This window comes from Lissotriton helveticus, chromosome 11 (genome assembly GCF_964261635.1).
Source record: "Lissotriton helveticus chromosome 11, aLisHel1.1, whole genome shotgun sequence".
In the NCBI taxonomy this organism is placed as follows: domain Eukaryota; kingdom Metazoa; phylum Chordata; class Amphibia; order Caudata; family Salamandridae; genus Lissotriton; species Lissotriton helveticus.
The window spans coordinates 1,158,860,307-1,158,876,128 of NC_136072.1; the positions used below are offsets into that span (position 1 = coordinate 1,158,860,307).

Below are 15,822 nucleotides of genomic sequence, written 5' to 3' on the forward strand. Positions count from 1 at the left end.
TTGACCGGCTCCATGAGTTAGGTATAAGCGGCCTTGCCCTCAGCCTGGTGAAATCCTTTCTATCAGAGTGATAGAGAGTGCAGCACGTTGCATTAGGAGAGATCATACCCAAATAGTGGTATCAATATCGAGCAACCCCGAAGACACGGCCTCTAGATTCAACGCTTGCATGTGTCAAATAGGTAACTGGATGACGTCAAATTGTCCAAAGCTTAACTCCAGGAAAACGGAGGTCCTTCTCATGGGCTCAGACACTTGATCTTGGTCGCCAAGCTGGTGGCCTCGGGAAATGGGGGCTCTATCCTCGCCAGTCTGAAAGTGAAGAGCTTGGGGATTATCTTTAACATTAAACTTAACTTTGAAGATCAGGTCAATGCCCTTGCATCATCAGTGTTTTTCATATTAAAAATAACAAGGAAAAGTTGCCTCTTCATACCCAAAGATCTTCTGAAACCGGTGATTACCTCTCTTGCACTTTCTAAACTAGATTATGGGAATGCCCTATTCATGGGCATCTAGAAAAGATTTCTTCATAAATTGCAGATTCTGCAGAATACATCGACCCAACTTTTGTCAGGAAGCCCAAATTATCAGACTGTGTCTCAGGCCCTGATCAAGCGACACTGGCCACTAGTGGCAAAAGTGATAACGTTTAAGGTCCTCTGCTTGGCCTCTAAGGCCCTGCACAACATCGGCCCAGGCTCTCTCCAGGACAGATTTATTTGGTATGCTCAATCCAGGAAACTCAGATCCTCGTTGGCCAAGTGTGTAATGCTAGCAAGGACCAAAGAAGCATCTTGGGAAAGCAGAAGCTTTCTGCTGAGAATGGCAAAGCTATGGAACTCTCTCCCAATGGCCCTAAGGAACTGCTCAGGCCTCCTGGCCTTTAGGAAATGTCTCAAGACCTGGCTGTTTAATCATTGAGCAGCACTGTTTTTAGGGTTCCCATGTACGTCAGCCATAGCGTCAAGATGCCCCCTGGCGTTCAAGCACTATATGAAATAAAAATCAAATCAAATAGAAAAGGAACGGCCAACCTTAGTGCCAGGGTTATAGTGTGGAATAATCTTAACATCCTATACAAACCCTACAAGCCTTCCCAAGGTCAGCATCTTTGATAACAAGTCCACAACCTCACCACAAAGGCATGTAGACCATTTTGAATGAAATACAAAGACCACACCCTCATCACTGCAGAGCAACTCAAGAATACTCACATTCCACCACATGCAAGACTCTGAACTCAACTTTGTGGTACTTTAAGAGACCCAATGGGATCATTAAAATTTCAAATATGTATGTAAAGATATATTAAGAAAAGAAAAGTAGATATCACCCTCTTGAAAGAGACATATCTTTGTGCATGCTGCTCTCTGATGTTCTAGAAAGATTTAATAAATCGCACACTGACATATCATTGACACAATGTCCTAGACACAATTTACAAGAACATTGTCCCATTGGTTGCAATTTTTCTATTATTCACTCCAAATGGACAATAATGTTTGTATATAATATTTAGGTCTCATTATTTATGTTGGATGATATTCTGACAACAATATTATGGTACCATACCAATCAATCACAAAAGGTTATAGTTACCTCTTAGGAACTTGACAACAAAGACTATATTTTATATGGCTTGTGTGGGACATTATTCCAGACATAAGCAATACCACAAAACACATTTGCTTTACTAGCAGGAAGCCATATTGGACATTGAACTTTGCCCCCCAAAGTGAAGATCGTTGATCTTATTATAGACTTTGTTAGACCTGACATCTTTGGTGCGGTATTCCCCCAAACTTGTTGCCTTCCCCCTCCTGTTTTACTTATTTGTTAATATTTGTTGGGTTTAGGACTCTGTGCACTTTACCACTGCTAACCAGTACTGCATTGGACTGTTACGAGGACTTTCTGTTTGATATTTTATAGACACAGCCCACTGGGGCATGACCGAGTGACTCCAAGATGTCCGAACACTACAATTATGATTTCCTGTTGATTTCTAAAACCTTGTTTTTGCTCAACAGGCACTGATGACATGAAAATGGTACATATTGCATATGATGTTTTATGGTGCTGCATGTCAAATGTTTTATTTTTGCAACACCAATGTTACACAAACTGCGAGTTAAATAGCTTTCACTGGCACTGTTTATGTACCTTTGGAGTTATGAGAGCCACTTCAAGATGGCTGCCCTGTTATTTTGTAAATTAAGAAGCTTTGTTAGTCCTTTGTGTTTCACTGCAGCGGGTTTTTGATCACAAACCTTTTGAAAGTTGGAAGTGGGTGGCACTCACCCACCTGTGAAAAAGGTGACTTGCTCGCCGAAACGTGTCGGTGTTGTTTGTGGCTTCCTATCACTGATTTTGTGGTGATTATTAAGGCAATGTATCGTGGGGCAAGTATTTGGATTGTGCGTCTTGCATTCTTGCTTTGGAACTTGCTTGTCTGTCATGTGTGTGTGTGCATTATATATATATATATATATATATATATATATAAATATATATATATATAAAACATATTCCAAATAATCCAATAAAGTATATAACATTTAAAGGTCACAAGCAGAATAAATTGATTTACATATATTAAATTTCATGACGTTTGCCCAACACCCAAACAATTCATTAAAATTTATCCGTTACTCGCAGCACATAATCTCAGTGATTTAGTCCACTAATTACCCATTGTATTGAATTGTGATCTGATTTCTTTATTAGATAAAACCTCAAGTATGAACCTCAAACTGCCTTAATTAGAGTACATATCTTTGGTTATACTGGCATTGTAACTCGCCTTATCCCACCCTCCATCGAAAGGAGGGCCTCAGGTTTTTATACGTATTTGATAATCACTAACCACGCGGTAATTTCGATGATACACTCAATCTTTATTTTTTCATAATCTTTGTCTGTGCATCCAAACCGGATTCCCAAAGATGTATGAAGTCCCTTTTCTTCTTTGATCAAATCTACTCTGTAAAAGATTTCACTCCTTCACTTTCACAGTTTTCAATAAGAGTACCTTCGCCCTACAAATAAATTGTAATTCTAGTCTTTAAAGAGTTTCTGCCTTTCCATGTTGGTGAAGTACAGCCTTAAAATAATATTTCATTTTTAATATATCACTTATAGAAACGACTTTTTTATCAGACTCATGTTGCGAACATCATTCTGCTGGTTAATTTTTGATCGCTCAATTTGCATCACTACTTTTACCTCCCAGATCTGTTTTTCTAACTCGGGTAACCAGTTGACGCAGAATCCTTTGGTCTCCTAATCTATAACGCATGTATCACTATTTTGTAGTCAGTTTTCAAACTTTACTCACAGAAGGCAGCACACGCACCCCAGAAAGCTTACCTTGTACCCATGCTACATGACGATTTCGGGGAGCTCGTACTCACCGTAGAGTTGCCAAATCCTGACTTTGTCTTCATATGGAAGGTCATATTTCAGGGGGTCTCCCAGTGGACCCTGGTAGTAAGGCCGCATGATGGACTCGATAGCAGAGATGTGCGTAAGTCCTATGGAGTGTCCGAACTCGTGAACAGCCACAGCGAACAGGTCCATCCCATGGGCATCTTAAACAGAGACGTACCACATTATCACTTGGAGGTAGAAATATCTTATGAAGAGTCCTACCATGTTATATCCTCAACAGAGAGCATCTTAAACAGAGACGTACCACATTATCACTTTGAGGGTTGAATATCTTATGAAGAGTCCTACCATGTCATATCCTCAACAGAGAGCATCTTAAACGGAGGCGTATCACATTATCACTTGGAGGGTGGAATATCTTATAAAGAGTCCTGCCATGTTATATACTCAACAGAGAGCATCTTAAACAGAGACGTACCACATTATCACTTTGAGGGTTGAATATCTTATGAAGAGTCCTGCCATGTTATATCCTCAACAGAGAGCATCTTAAATAGAGACGTACCACATTATCACTTGGAGGGTGGAATATCTTATGAAGAGTCCTACCATGTTACAGCCTCAACAGAGAGCATCTTAAATAGAGACGTACCACATTATCACTTGGAGGGTGGAATATCTTATGAAGAGCCCTACCATGTTACAGCCTCAACAGAGAGCATCTTAAATAGAGACGTACCACATTATCACTTGGAGGGTGGAATATCTTATAAAGAGTCCTGCCATGTTATATGCTCAACAGAGAGCATCTTAAACAGAGACGTACCACATTATCACTTTGAGGGTGGAATATCTTATGAAGAGCTCTACCATGTCATATCATCAACAGAGAGCATCTTACACAGAGACGTTCCACATTATCACATTGAGGGTTGAATATGTTTTGAAGAGCCCTACCATTTTATATTCTCAAAAGAGAGCATCATAAACACAGACGTACCACATTATCAGATTGAGGATGGAATATCTTATGAAGAATCCTACCATATTATATGGCTCCGACTGCTGCTCAGCTCAGCACCCATGTGACTCTGGGCAATAGCTCACTTAATTTCCATGATGGCACCCAGCGCCTTGAGACCCGTATGGGTGGGTAGTTCGCGCTTTACAAATACGGATTTTTTTACATTTAAATCTTACGAAAAGCCCTACCATGTCATATCCTCAACAGAAAGCATCTTAAACAGAGACGTCCCACATTATCCCTTTGAGGGTGTAATATCTTATGAAGAGTCCTACCATGTTATATCCTCAACAGAGAGCATCGTAAACAGAGACTACCACAGTATCACATGGAGGATGGAATATCTTATGAAGAACCCTACCATGTCATATCCTCAACAGAGATCATCTTAAAGAGAGAAACATTATCAATTTGAGGGTAGAATATCTTATGAAGAGCCCTCCATGTTATATCCTCAACAGAGAGCATCTTAAACACAGATGTACCATATTATCACTTTGAGGGTGGAATATCTTATGAAGAGCCCTCCATGTCATATCCTCAACAGAGAGCATATTAAACAGACGTACCACATTATAACTTTGAGAGTGGAATATCTTATGAAGAGCCCTACCATGTTATATCCTCAACAGAGAGCATCGTAAACAGAGACATATAACTTTATAATCTAAACAAGCCACTTTTGGACTGTGACGGAGATATGCCACCATTGTACTCTTAACAGTAGACAACCTCTTATTTAGACATACCACTTTCTGATCTCATGGTTGAGCATCTTAGACAGACACCATCATGCTAGAACAAGCAATTATCTTACATCAGAATCTTTGTAACCGAGAGGCTAATGTCTAAGAGAGATTTGACTTTATGCCTTTGACTTTTTGTGCAACTCAAAAAGAGACACACCCCATTATGACCTTGAAAGAAAACATCTTTCTAGTAGACCTACTAGTTTATGGCCCCGGCAGAGACCATCTTAAAAATAGACATATTTTTGACCTCGAAGGTCGAACATCTTACAGAGAGACATGACACTTTACAACCTCGACAGAGTATTTAAATCATTTAGGAAATCACTAAAAACATGGGTATTCCTAGCAGACCTCTAATTTTACTTCTGCTCACCCGACCCTTGCACGACCCTCTCAGTTCTTCAGCGCCAATACACCTCAAGGCATTTGTTGCGCTTTATCAATCTAAAATTCAAATCAAATCAAATCAAGTATTTAGAAGAGAGAAATTCCACCTAATGACTTCAGTGGAGAACATCTTAAATAGAAAAGACATACGACTTTATGACCTCGACAGAAAGCGCCTTAGAGCGGGACTTTCCCCATTATGAGCTAAACAGCCATACGTCTTACAGAGAGACATACCACATTGTACTCTCAACATCTCAAATACTGACAAATCACATTGAGTGAGCATTGATAAAAGAGACATCTGACATCATGATATATGACAGTCAAATATCTTAAGTAAAAACATATCACTTTGCAACTGAGAAACTAATATCTTTGAGAGATGCAAATGTATGACTTTGAGAAATTACTTTAGAAGCTTATTTCAATTCTCAAGTAGTGCCTACAGAACAGGGCACAATACACCAGAGGCCTCCGGAAGTGGGTGTAATACTGTTGTTGTAGCCTACCAAATGGGGCACAATACTCCATATATGGCCTAGAGCACAAGGCAAAATACTTCAGAGGTGGAGTCCAGGAAAACAGAAAAGGGCAAGATACTCAGTTGTGCCCTACAAAAGAGGGAACAAAACCCTTGTTGTGGTCTACAGAAGGGGACTGTTGCAAAGTCATCCTGTGCCCTGGGCACACCCCAACTTTATGCTGACTGGAACTGGTGGTAACTGACTCTGACTGACCCTGGGCTTTGTTTAACCAGGCCCAGGGCCAGTGCCAAGCTGAAAGGAACACATTAGAATGCAGTTAAGACACCCAACATACACTATGGTATGGTGGGGTGCCCCTGTAATTGGCATGACCTACCCCATAAGCCCCTAGTATATAATAGGGCAGGGGATTTAAATTACCTAGAAGTCCCCAGTATCCTGGGGCATGGCAGTTTAGAGGCCAGCAGATTTTCTGTACTAGCATGTGTGCAGTGCTGAAGCCTGAGGTCAGTTTAAAAGCAGCACTGGTTGCCAGTTCTGCTTTTAAATAGTAAATTGTGCCCAAACTCGACTTTAGTAGTAGGGGCACTTAAAAATGGAAAACCTACAATGTTTTGGCATATTAGGGACCCCCAGGGTCTTCCCTAGGTATCCCAGGGATGGGGGGGTCAGTTATCTATAAGGTACACCCTTATAAAACAAGTTTTTATATACCTGGGTAAAGTGAAATTTCACATTTCACTCCCCACATTGTTTTAAAGTGCTGCTCAAATATGACTTTGATGCTAGGAGCACTGGGTAAGGAGGATCTGCAATATGTCTTCAGATTCAGAACCCCTGAAGTCTCCCCTAGTTGCACAGGGGGGTAGGGGTCCTGTAGAAAATAGGGGAATACCTATAAAATATGTTTTATTAGCCCTGGTGCTAGAAAACTGGCCCAAGTCATTTTCCCCATGGCCCATAGGTTAGCATTGCAGGAAGTTATTAAATAATAACTCCTGGTAGGAAGGACCTAGAGTGCCCATTCAAAAACTTATCAGAATAGCAGTGCTAAATCCAACAATATCATATTGTTGAATTTCTCCTAAAATGTACATACAAGAAGTTATGAGACTTTCTTGTTTGTAAGTCCAAATTCAGCCTTCCAGTGGTCTGCCCTGATTGGTCAGAGTAAGGGGATTAGCCAGGCTGCTTTTAAGAGGTGATAAAGGGCCCCTGGGGTTACCATCTGTCCTGGGAGGGCAATGTGTTGTTCCATAGGAATGCCAGGCCAGGAGTCGGAGTTGTAAACTATGCTCTTCAAAGGCAGAGGGGAGGCCTGGGTTTCAGTTTCACTCTTACACTCTTGACCCAGAGTCAGGGTTAGGCTTAAGGAAGGTATGTGCAGATGGTAGGGGGAGAGTCCATGGAAATAAGATATACCAGGGGGTGTGTTTAGCCAGCTCTTACCTCCTTGCTGGAGAATCAGCCAATATGGATTTGGAAGATTGGTGCACTCTGGGACAAAATAATGCCACACTCTACAGAATGTGGTCATAACTCTGAGGAGTTGCCCTGCTCTCATTGGTCAGAAGTGACCTGGTGCTTGACCCAGATAATTTCGAATAAGTATCTTAGGTGCAGAGCCCTCCAGATTTGCTGCTTACTTGAGCAAGAAGTGCCCTGATGAGAAGTTTTGCTGTGCAAGGAACTCTAAGGCCTGACCTCTGAAGATTGCACCAAGTAAAGCTGCAGCCCTGTGGATTACCTTGCTGCAAAAGGACTAAGAGTGGACTCCCTGCAAGCTACAGGTTAACAGAGCACACCTGGACAGCCCCACAAAGAATTCCAAGCCTGGAGCACAGTGGATTTGTAAGGGGTTTTGTTCAAGTGGATTGCAGAATTGAAGTGTCACACTTTCAAGGACCCTCTTGTAGATTCCAGAACCTTGGATTGTGTGTTGGATACTTTGGGCCCCGCAAGCAGAACGCCAGGAAGGTGTTCTAACTGGATCCCGCTTGCTGAAGAAGGCGGCCCACTACAGTGGTGAGAATTCTTTAAAACAATTTATAAAGGTGTGTACATGACAGAAAAAACAAAAAGACTTAAAGGGGTGCTGTTGGTTTCTAAGCACTAGAAAGTGACTAATCTTTAAAAATTCGTATCTCTGGTTCCCTAAAGTGGATCTTTTTCGTGTTGGTGTCATTTAAAAGATAAAAATATGACCTATTTTTATAAATTGATGTTGGATTTTTATTTTGAGTTGTGTCTTAATTATTTACTGAAATTGTGTTTTTAAATGCTTTACGTACCTGTCGTTGAAGTTAAGCCTGTCTGCTCGCAGCCACGTTACCAAGGGTTGAGCAAAGGAACAATTTCCTAAGACCTATGCTGAGTCCGATCATGTGTTAGTGGCCTTATTGCCAGTGGCAGGCCTACATTTGCCCCTACCAATAACCCACTTTCCAACAGGGACATAATATTCTAGTTGTGGTCAATAGAATGGTGCACAATACTCTTGTTGTGGCCACAGAATGGACACACAACTGGAGATGAGGCCCCCAGACGATCACAGGACTCCAGAGCTGCAGGTGTACCTGCAGCAAATGAAACCCACTGTTATCTCCTTTTGACAAACACTGATGCCAGATCGAAGGTGTGGACTTCAGGAGTCTGCTCATTGCAAAAGGAAGGAGTGAATTTGAGAAGGAAATATTCAGTGAGAATGATCGACGAGCCGGCACCGGCTCGATCCACCGTGAATCATGAGGGTTGGAACAGGGTGCAAGAAATGAATTATCGGTCCATAATTGCTGCCTGCGTGCACAGTCACAATCCAGCACGCGAGGCGCGGGCATCGCAGAAAATGGGATTTTAATCGCCTCCGTCTGCCTCATTTGTATTGTGTCTCAGTGTAAGGGTGTGAGGCCAGGAGAGAGCGGGAGTGCAGGATGGCTCGATAATTTGGGTCGAATTCAAAAGACATTTCTCTTCTTGGGAACAGGTTCAAATCAGGCCAGAATAGAGGAATGTATGACGTTACAACTCATACATTTACAACGCATTCACTAACAACGCAGTTTTTACATCGCAACATCCACTACAACGCATTCCATTACACCGCATGACACTACATCGCTTTTTTAAAAACTACCTTTACAACGCATTCCATTACATCGCATACTACCTTTACAACACATACCATTACAACGCATACCATTACAACGCATACCATTACATTGCTTTTAAGGTAAGTATTGGATAGTGTAGGGGTAAAAACTTACTATTCTAACTCCAGGGGGGTGCAACAGTAGGGTAAGTGTTGGATAGTGTAGGGGTAAAAATTACTATTCTAACTCCAGGGGGAGCAACAGTAGGGTGTGTGTTGGATAGTGTAGGGGTAAAAATTACTAATCTAACTCCAATGGTATGCGTTGTAATGGTATGCGTTGTAATTCCTGCATCGTAGTGTCATGCGTTGTAATGGTATGCGTTGTAATTCCTGCATTGTAGTGTCATGCGTTGTAAAGGATGTTGCGATGTTATGCCTGCGTTGTAAGTGTAGTGCGATGTAATGGTTGCATTGTAAAGGTTGTTTCCCGAATGGAGCATTGGCCAAACTACATTCCCCGTCTGTACTGATTCAGGCTCCAATGGTAAAGTTGTTTGGGGGTGTTAGACCCCCAAAGACAAGATTAGGCACACCGGTGGGTTACCAGTTCGACAGTCACAAGAAAGAGGCCCCAGTCTGGACTTGCAGCAAAAACTCTTCCGCTGACTGAAGGGGATGCACGACACTGTCACTGAACCTATAAGGGCGCAAGGGGCGTCAATATCTGGTGTGGTAAGTGCAGGCACTTACATGAGCCGATCCAGGCGTGTTGTTGATTCACCAAAATACTGTTGGTAGGGAATGTGTGCTTCTAAGCCACGTGAAATGTATTGTAATAAATCATTTGCTGTGCAATATTATATTGTTTTATACAACATACTGTTTACTGTATAAGGAACAAAAAGAAGTTTTGGAGTGTTATTAGCAATGTTTTTGATCAGAATGATGGTATCACACGATTGAAGCAGTTGTGCCCTGCTGAAGCCCCAAGAAATGATTACACAAGGTTGAAACATTGCCAGTTTCAACTCACGAAGATTGACTCAAATTTGCATATTTTTGGCACTAGGTTGGACAAATGTCTGATCCATAAGATACTACTATACAAGCATCAACTGTTGAATTTTTGGTTGGTCAAAAGCAGGATGAATGTGTGCACCATAAACTGACATAAGCATTGATGAATCTGTGTTTCTGTCACTGCCTTGCTTATTTACAACCCCCTTGCAATGACGGTGCGTCACATTTAATGATGCTCAAATGGCACAAAGTGCAGACCCTTAGCTACGAGGCCGCGCAAACACACTTTAAGTGGCTTTGTCATGCCCTCCTAGATATGATGTGAGGCAACGCAGTGCAAGCCGCTGCGTTGCCGAACACTGCATCAGGGAGGCGTTCCATGAGCGTTGTGGTGGAGGTTCACACACAACACCCACTGGTTTTGCTGCAGTCCCAGATTTACAAGGATGTGTACACCCGGGAATGTGTCAAAACCGTACCCCTCCCCAGGGGAAGCAAATTGAGGCGAAATATCTCCATTTCACCTCGTTTTTTCCTCTTTCATTCTGCAGCACACGTGGAAAGGAACACGCCGCTCAGGACTGCTTTTGTGACTCATCCTGCACAAAAACTCTGGTGCACTGCAGAGGTCACAGGTGCTTACAGGGGAGCCGATTCACAGAACTAACTTAAGACAAAATCCTAAACTTACTACTTTTGGTATTCACAGAAGTTAGGATTTTGTCTTAAGTTTGTTTTAAGACTAACTTAAGACAAAATTCTAACTTAAGTCTGTCTTAAGTCTGTCTTAATTCTATCTTAAGTCTGTCTTAAGTCTGTCTTAATTCTGTCTTAAGTTTATCCTAAGTCTGTCTTAAATCTGTCTTTAAGTCTGTCTTAAGTCTGTCTTAAGTCTGTTTTAAGACAAACTTAAGACAAAATCTGATCTTCTGTGAATACCAAAAGTAGTAAGTTTAGGATTTTGCCTGAAGTTAGTTCTGTGAATTGGGCCCAGGGTCACCAATGCCTTTGCACGTATAGTCATGGGCCTTGCAATGTGCACTTGTAGTAACACACTGGCCTGTAGGTACCCATACTCTCGACAACTCGCGCGCGATAGAAAAGGATGAATTGGTTAATGATGCGATGCTGGGAGCTCAGTGACTCTTACCCGGACGTACCTGATGACCGGAAGGTCCAGGACTCTTCGTCGTCGAAGTGGGTGTCCCCCGCCGAGTGGTGTTCCCCGGGGAAGAAGGCGTGCGCCACGGTGCCCCCGGGCCCGTCGAAGGGGTACCCGTCGTTGTGTTCGGCCCGCGAGAAGTCGATCTGGATGTCCGCGTTGTTTCCGGCCACCTCGTGGAAGTTGAGCGGCGTGATGTCACTCCAGACCTTCAGCGCATAGTACATCAGGGCGCGGACGGTGTCGTGGCCCAGGTGTGACTCGCGCGGGAATGTACGCACTCTGCGGGAGCAAGAGCAAGCGGCAAGGTTTAGGGTTTTAATCCTGTTATTAGCATTTTTTATCATTGCACCATTAATTAATTAAACAGGTTCCATACTCACAACATTATTAGGTACTTTTCAAAGCATTTTACAGTCACACGGCTATTACACCTAATAAACCTAATTCGAATATCACACCAGAATATTGGTAACATCATGTCAAGAGCTTGTTAATATCTACTGATCAGTGTTTTATCGCAAGACTAGCAGCCCGTCCCGACGTTGTCCGGGTATGAATTGCTGCCGGCCAGTAGTATATTGTTTTGTAGGATTTCGTTTTGATAGCATTTCTTATCTGTGACAGGCCTGTGAAAAACTCCGATTCACAGTGCACTGCTGATGCACTTAAGAGTGCGCGTTCAGTAGTGTGTGAACTCGAGTTTTCCTACTTTATTTTTCCTTGAAATATTATATAGCGCGAACTCGACAACATGGCATGAGCACAATTTACATTACAGAAGAACACATTCATTTGTGGTAGGCATGGGTAGACAAAGCGATTTGCCTGGAATCACAGGATGTTGACCTGATGTCGAGATTCGAACGGAGCTCCCCAGCTCTAAAGTTCGCAATTCTAGAACGTGTGGCGGGAGGTGTGTCTAAAAGTGTATGTCGGTGCTGGCCATCAATGAGAGAGACCTGTGCATTTTTGAAATGGGTGGTGAAAAAATATGAGTATGTTGCTGGAGATGTGGGCCGCCGTGCCACCAATGTACTTACCGGGGGAGGGTAAACACCCATTATTCCGCAACTTTCTTTCCGCATACCATCACTCCGCATACTTTCATTACGAAAGTACCATGACTCCGCAATGCCATTATAAAGCATGGCATTACATTTTATATGCTTTTACCATGCATACATTTACAACGAAATTTGTTGTAAAAGCATGAATGGTAAAAGCATGTTTTTTTTAATGTTTGGATAAGGTAAGTATGGGTATAGGGGTATATGTTTTGGGGTACTGAGATATATGTTTTGGGGTGTTTGGGTATTTTTAGGGTTCAAATATAGTTTTGGGTTATGGGGTACAGGGGTAGTTTTAGGGTTTAGGGATAGGTATGGGTTTTGGGGTACAGGGGTATTTTAGGGTTCAGGGCTAGGTTTGGCTTTTGGGGTATAGGGGTATTTTTAGGGTTCAGGGGTAGGTTTGGGTTTTGGGGTACAGGGGAATTTTAAGGGTTCAGGGCTAGGTTTGGGTTTTGCGGTACAGGGGTATTTTTAGGGTTCAGGGCTAATTTTGGGTTTTGGGGTACAGGGGTATTTTAGGGTTCAGGGGTAGGTTTGGGTTTTGGGGTACAGGGGTATTTTAGGGTTCAGGGGTGGTTTTGGGGTACAGTGGTATTTTTAGGGTTCAGGGCTAGGTTTGGGTTTTGGGGTACAGGGGTATTTTTAGGGTTATGGGGTAGGTTTGGGTTTTGAGGTACAGGGGTATTTATAGGGTTCAGGGCTAGTTTGGGTTTCGGGGTACAGGGGTATTTTTAGGGTTTAGGTATAGGTTTGGGTTTTGGGGTACATGGTATATTTATAGGGTTAAGATGGGTTAGTGTTTAAGGGTGTTGCGGTATTTTAAGGAGTAAGGGTGGGTTATGATTATGGGGTGCAGGGGTATTTAAAAGGAGCAGGGTGGGATTAGCACACGATTTGAGACATGGCATGAAGGGCGGAACGTACCACACGCCCCCAGCGTTTGTCACGCCCCCAGCACACGCCCACAGCACAACGCAGACACGCCCACAAGGGACTACTTTGCTGGCACGGTTCTTTTACCTTTTAAATGTATATGGTGGGCGTCTGCATAGCCTGTGTCCTTCTGCTGCAACTGCCCTTTCCAACGCTGTATTGGGTGTTGTGATTGGTGCTGTGGTTCCTGAGATTACCCGCCTCAAAGGTTTGGGCTCTCTCTTTATTATATTAGTATAGATATAGATTTCAGTATCGATGGGCAGAGGAGGCACATATCGGTTGGCACAGCAGGAGAGAGAGCGAGCAGGCATCCCGTATAAGAAAGAGACTTGTCTTTCAGTCCTTAGGGGCAAGGATACCATTGGTGCGGCAGGTGCAGTTGCACCGTGGCCCACAGCCCTGAGAGGAGCACGAACCCTGACAGCCTGAGGCTTTCTCGTGCCATCTCTCTATGGGTCTGCAGCAGAAGGTCTCAGCCTGGACAACTCGTGCCAACACTCTGTCGGAATGACGTCACCGACACGGAGGGAAACCCCTTCGGCTTTCAAGGGTGAGCCCCTCACGTGACTGACTCCTCCCAAAATATTCATCCAGCGTTCGACTAGCTCAGCGCCTCAACCTTTCCTCTCCCCTTTACTCTGACCCCAGCTTCAACGTTTTCCCCTTTTGATTCGTTTTACTTCTTTGAAGAATTTAAAGAGAATGCATTTAATCTCAATATTGTTTTTTTCTTCATATTCCCCTAAAACGAAATGACCCTTTTGGGGCTCGTCGTTTTGAGGTTGTCATTTAGTATGTTTCTTTATTATGATTTCTTTATTTCTTTACAATCTCGAATCTCACATGAGCCTGACACTGTCCGAACCATACAAATATTCGTTTAGTTGCAGGAATACGTTGTCTGAATTTAGCAGAGAAAAATGTAACTTTGTTGCACCTGTTATGTGTCGAGATTTTAAATTATGAGTTGCCTATGACACTGTACCCCCGCCCCCCCTGCCCCTTCCTACACGCATCTCAACCCCCCCCACCCGCCCCCCCTTCTTTCACTTGGACTTCATCATGACGTGGACACATATACACATTTTGCCTTATAATCCTCAACCATTCATTTTACAAATTCATGTAACCCCTGTGGTCTGTGTCGCTCTCTCCATTGTGTGCTTCCCCCCTAAAAGTCACCAACCCCTGCGGTGTGTGTCGCTCTCTTCCTTGTGTGCTCCCCCCCTTCAAGCCACCAACTCCTGCGGTCTGTGTCGCTCTCTCCCTTGTGTGCTTCCCCCCTACAAGTCACCAACCCCTGCGGTCTGTGTCGCTCTCTCCCTTGTGTGCTTCCCCCTACAAGACACCAACCCCTGTGGTCTGTGTCGCTCTCTCCCTTGTGTGCTTCCCCCCTACAAGTCACCAACCCCTGCAGTCTGTGTCGCTCTCTCCCTTGTGTGCTTCCCCCCTACAAGTCACCAACCCCTGCGGTGTGTGTCGCTCTCTTCCTTGTGTGCTCCCCCCCTTCAAGCCACCAACTCCTGCGGTCTGTGTCGCTCTCTCCCTTGTGTGCTTCCCCCCTACAAGTCACCAACCCCTGCGGTCTGTGTCGCTCTCTCCCTTGTGTGCTTCCCCCTACAAGACACCAACCCCTGTGGTCTGTGTCGCTCTCTCCCTTGTGTGCTTCCCCCCTACAAGTCACCAACCCCTGCGGTCTGTGTCGCTCTCTCCCTTGTGTGCTTCCCCCCTACAAGTCACCAACCCCTGCAGTCTGTGTCGCTCTCTCCCTTGTGTGCTTCTGCCCTACAAGCCGCCAACCCCTGCGGTCTGTGTCGCTCTCTCCCTTGTGTGCTTCCCCCCTACAAGTCACCAACCCCTGCGGTCTGTGTCGCTCTCTCCCTTGTGTGCTTCCCCCTACAAGACACCAACCCCTGTGGTCTGTGTCGCTCTCTCCCTTGTGTGCTTCCCCCTACAAGGCACCAACCCCTGTGGTCTGTGTCGCTCTCTCCCTTGTGTGCTTCCCCCTACAAGACACCAACCCCTGTGGTCTGTGTCGCTCTCTCCCTTGTGTGCTTCCCCCCTACAAGTCACCAACCCCTGCAGTCTGTGTCGCTCTCTCCCTTGTGTGCTTCCCCCCTACAAGTCACCAACCCCTGCAGTCTGTGTCGCTCTCTCCCTTGTGTGCTTCTCTCCTTCAAGTCACCAACCCCTGCGGTCTGTGTCGCTCTCTCCCTTGTGTGCTTCCCCCCTACAAGACACCAACCCCTGCGGTCTGTGTTGCTCTCTCCCTTGTGTGCTTCCCCCCTACAAGCCGCCAACCCCTGCGGTCTGTGTCGCTCTCTCCCTTGTGTGCTTCCCCCCTACAAGTCACCAACCCCTGCAGTCTGTGTCGCTCTCTCCCTTGTGTGCTTCCCCCCTACAAGACACAAACCCCTGCGGTCTGTTTTGCTCTCTTCGCCTTGTGGCTTCTCCATCCAAGGAAAACAACCCCGCTAAGTTCCTTCCTCTCTCATG

The 15,822-nt window shown here is 44.3% G+C and overlaps 1 protein-coding gene across 1 annotated transcript in view; it reads right to left on the reverse strand.

Annotated features, from left to right (window-relative positions):
• Positions 1 to 15,822, reverse strand: part of LOC144791604 (matrix metalloproteinase-17-like) — a 63,713-nt gene that overhangs the window by 19,254 nt on the left and 28,637 nt on the right. The window contains exons 3-4 of the mRNA XM_078666336.1: positions 11,316 to 11,599; positions 3,417 to 3,593 (exon numbers count right to left, since the gene is read on the reverse strand). Of these exons, the coding sequence (XP_078522462.1) occupies positions 3,417 to 3,593; positions 11,316 to 11,599 (461 nt within the window). The remainder of the gene's footprint in view (positions 1 to 3,416; positions 3,594 to 11,315; positions 11,600 to 15,822) is intronic.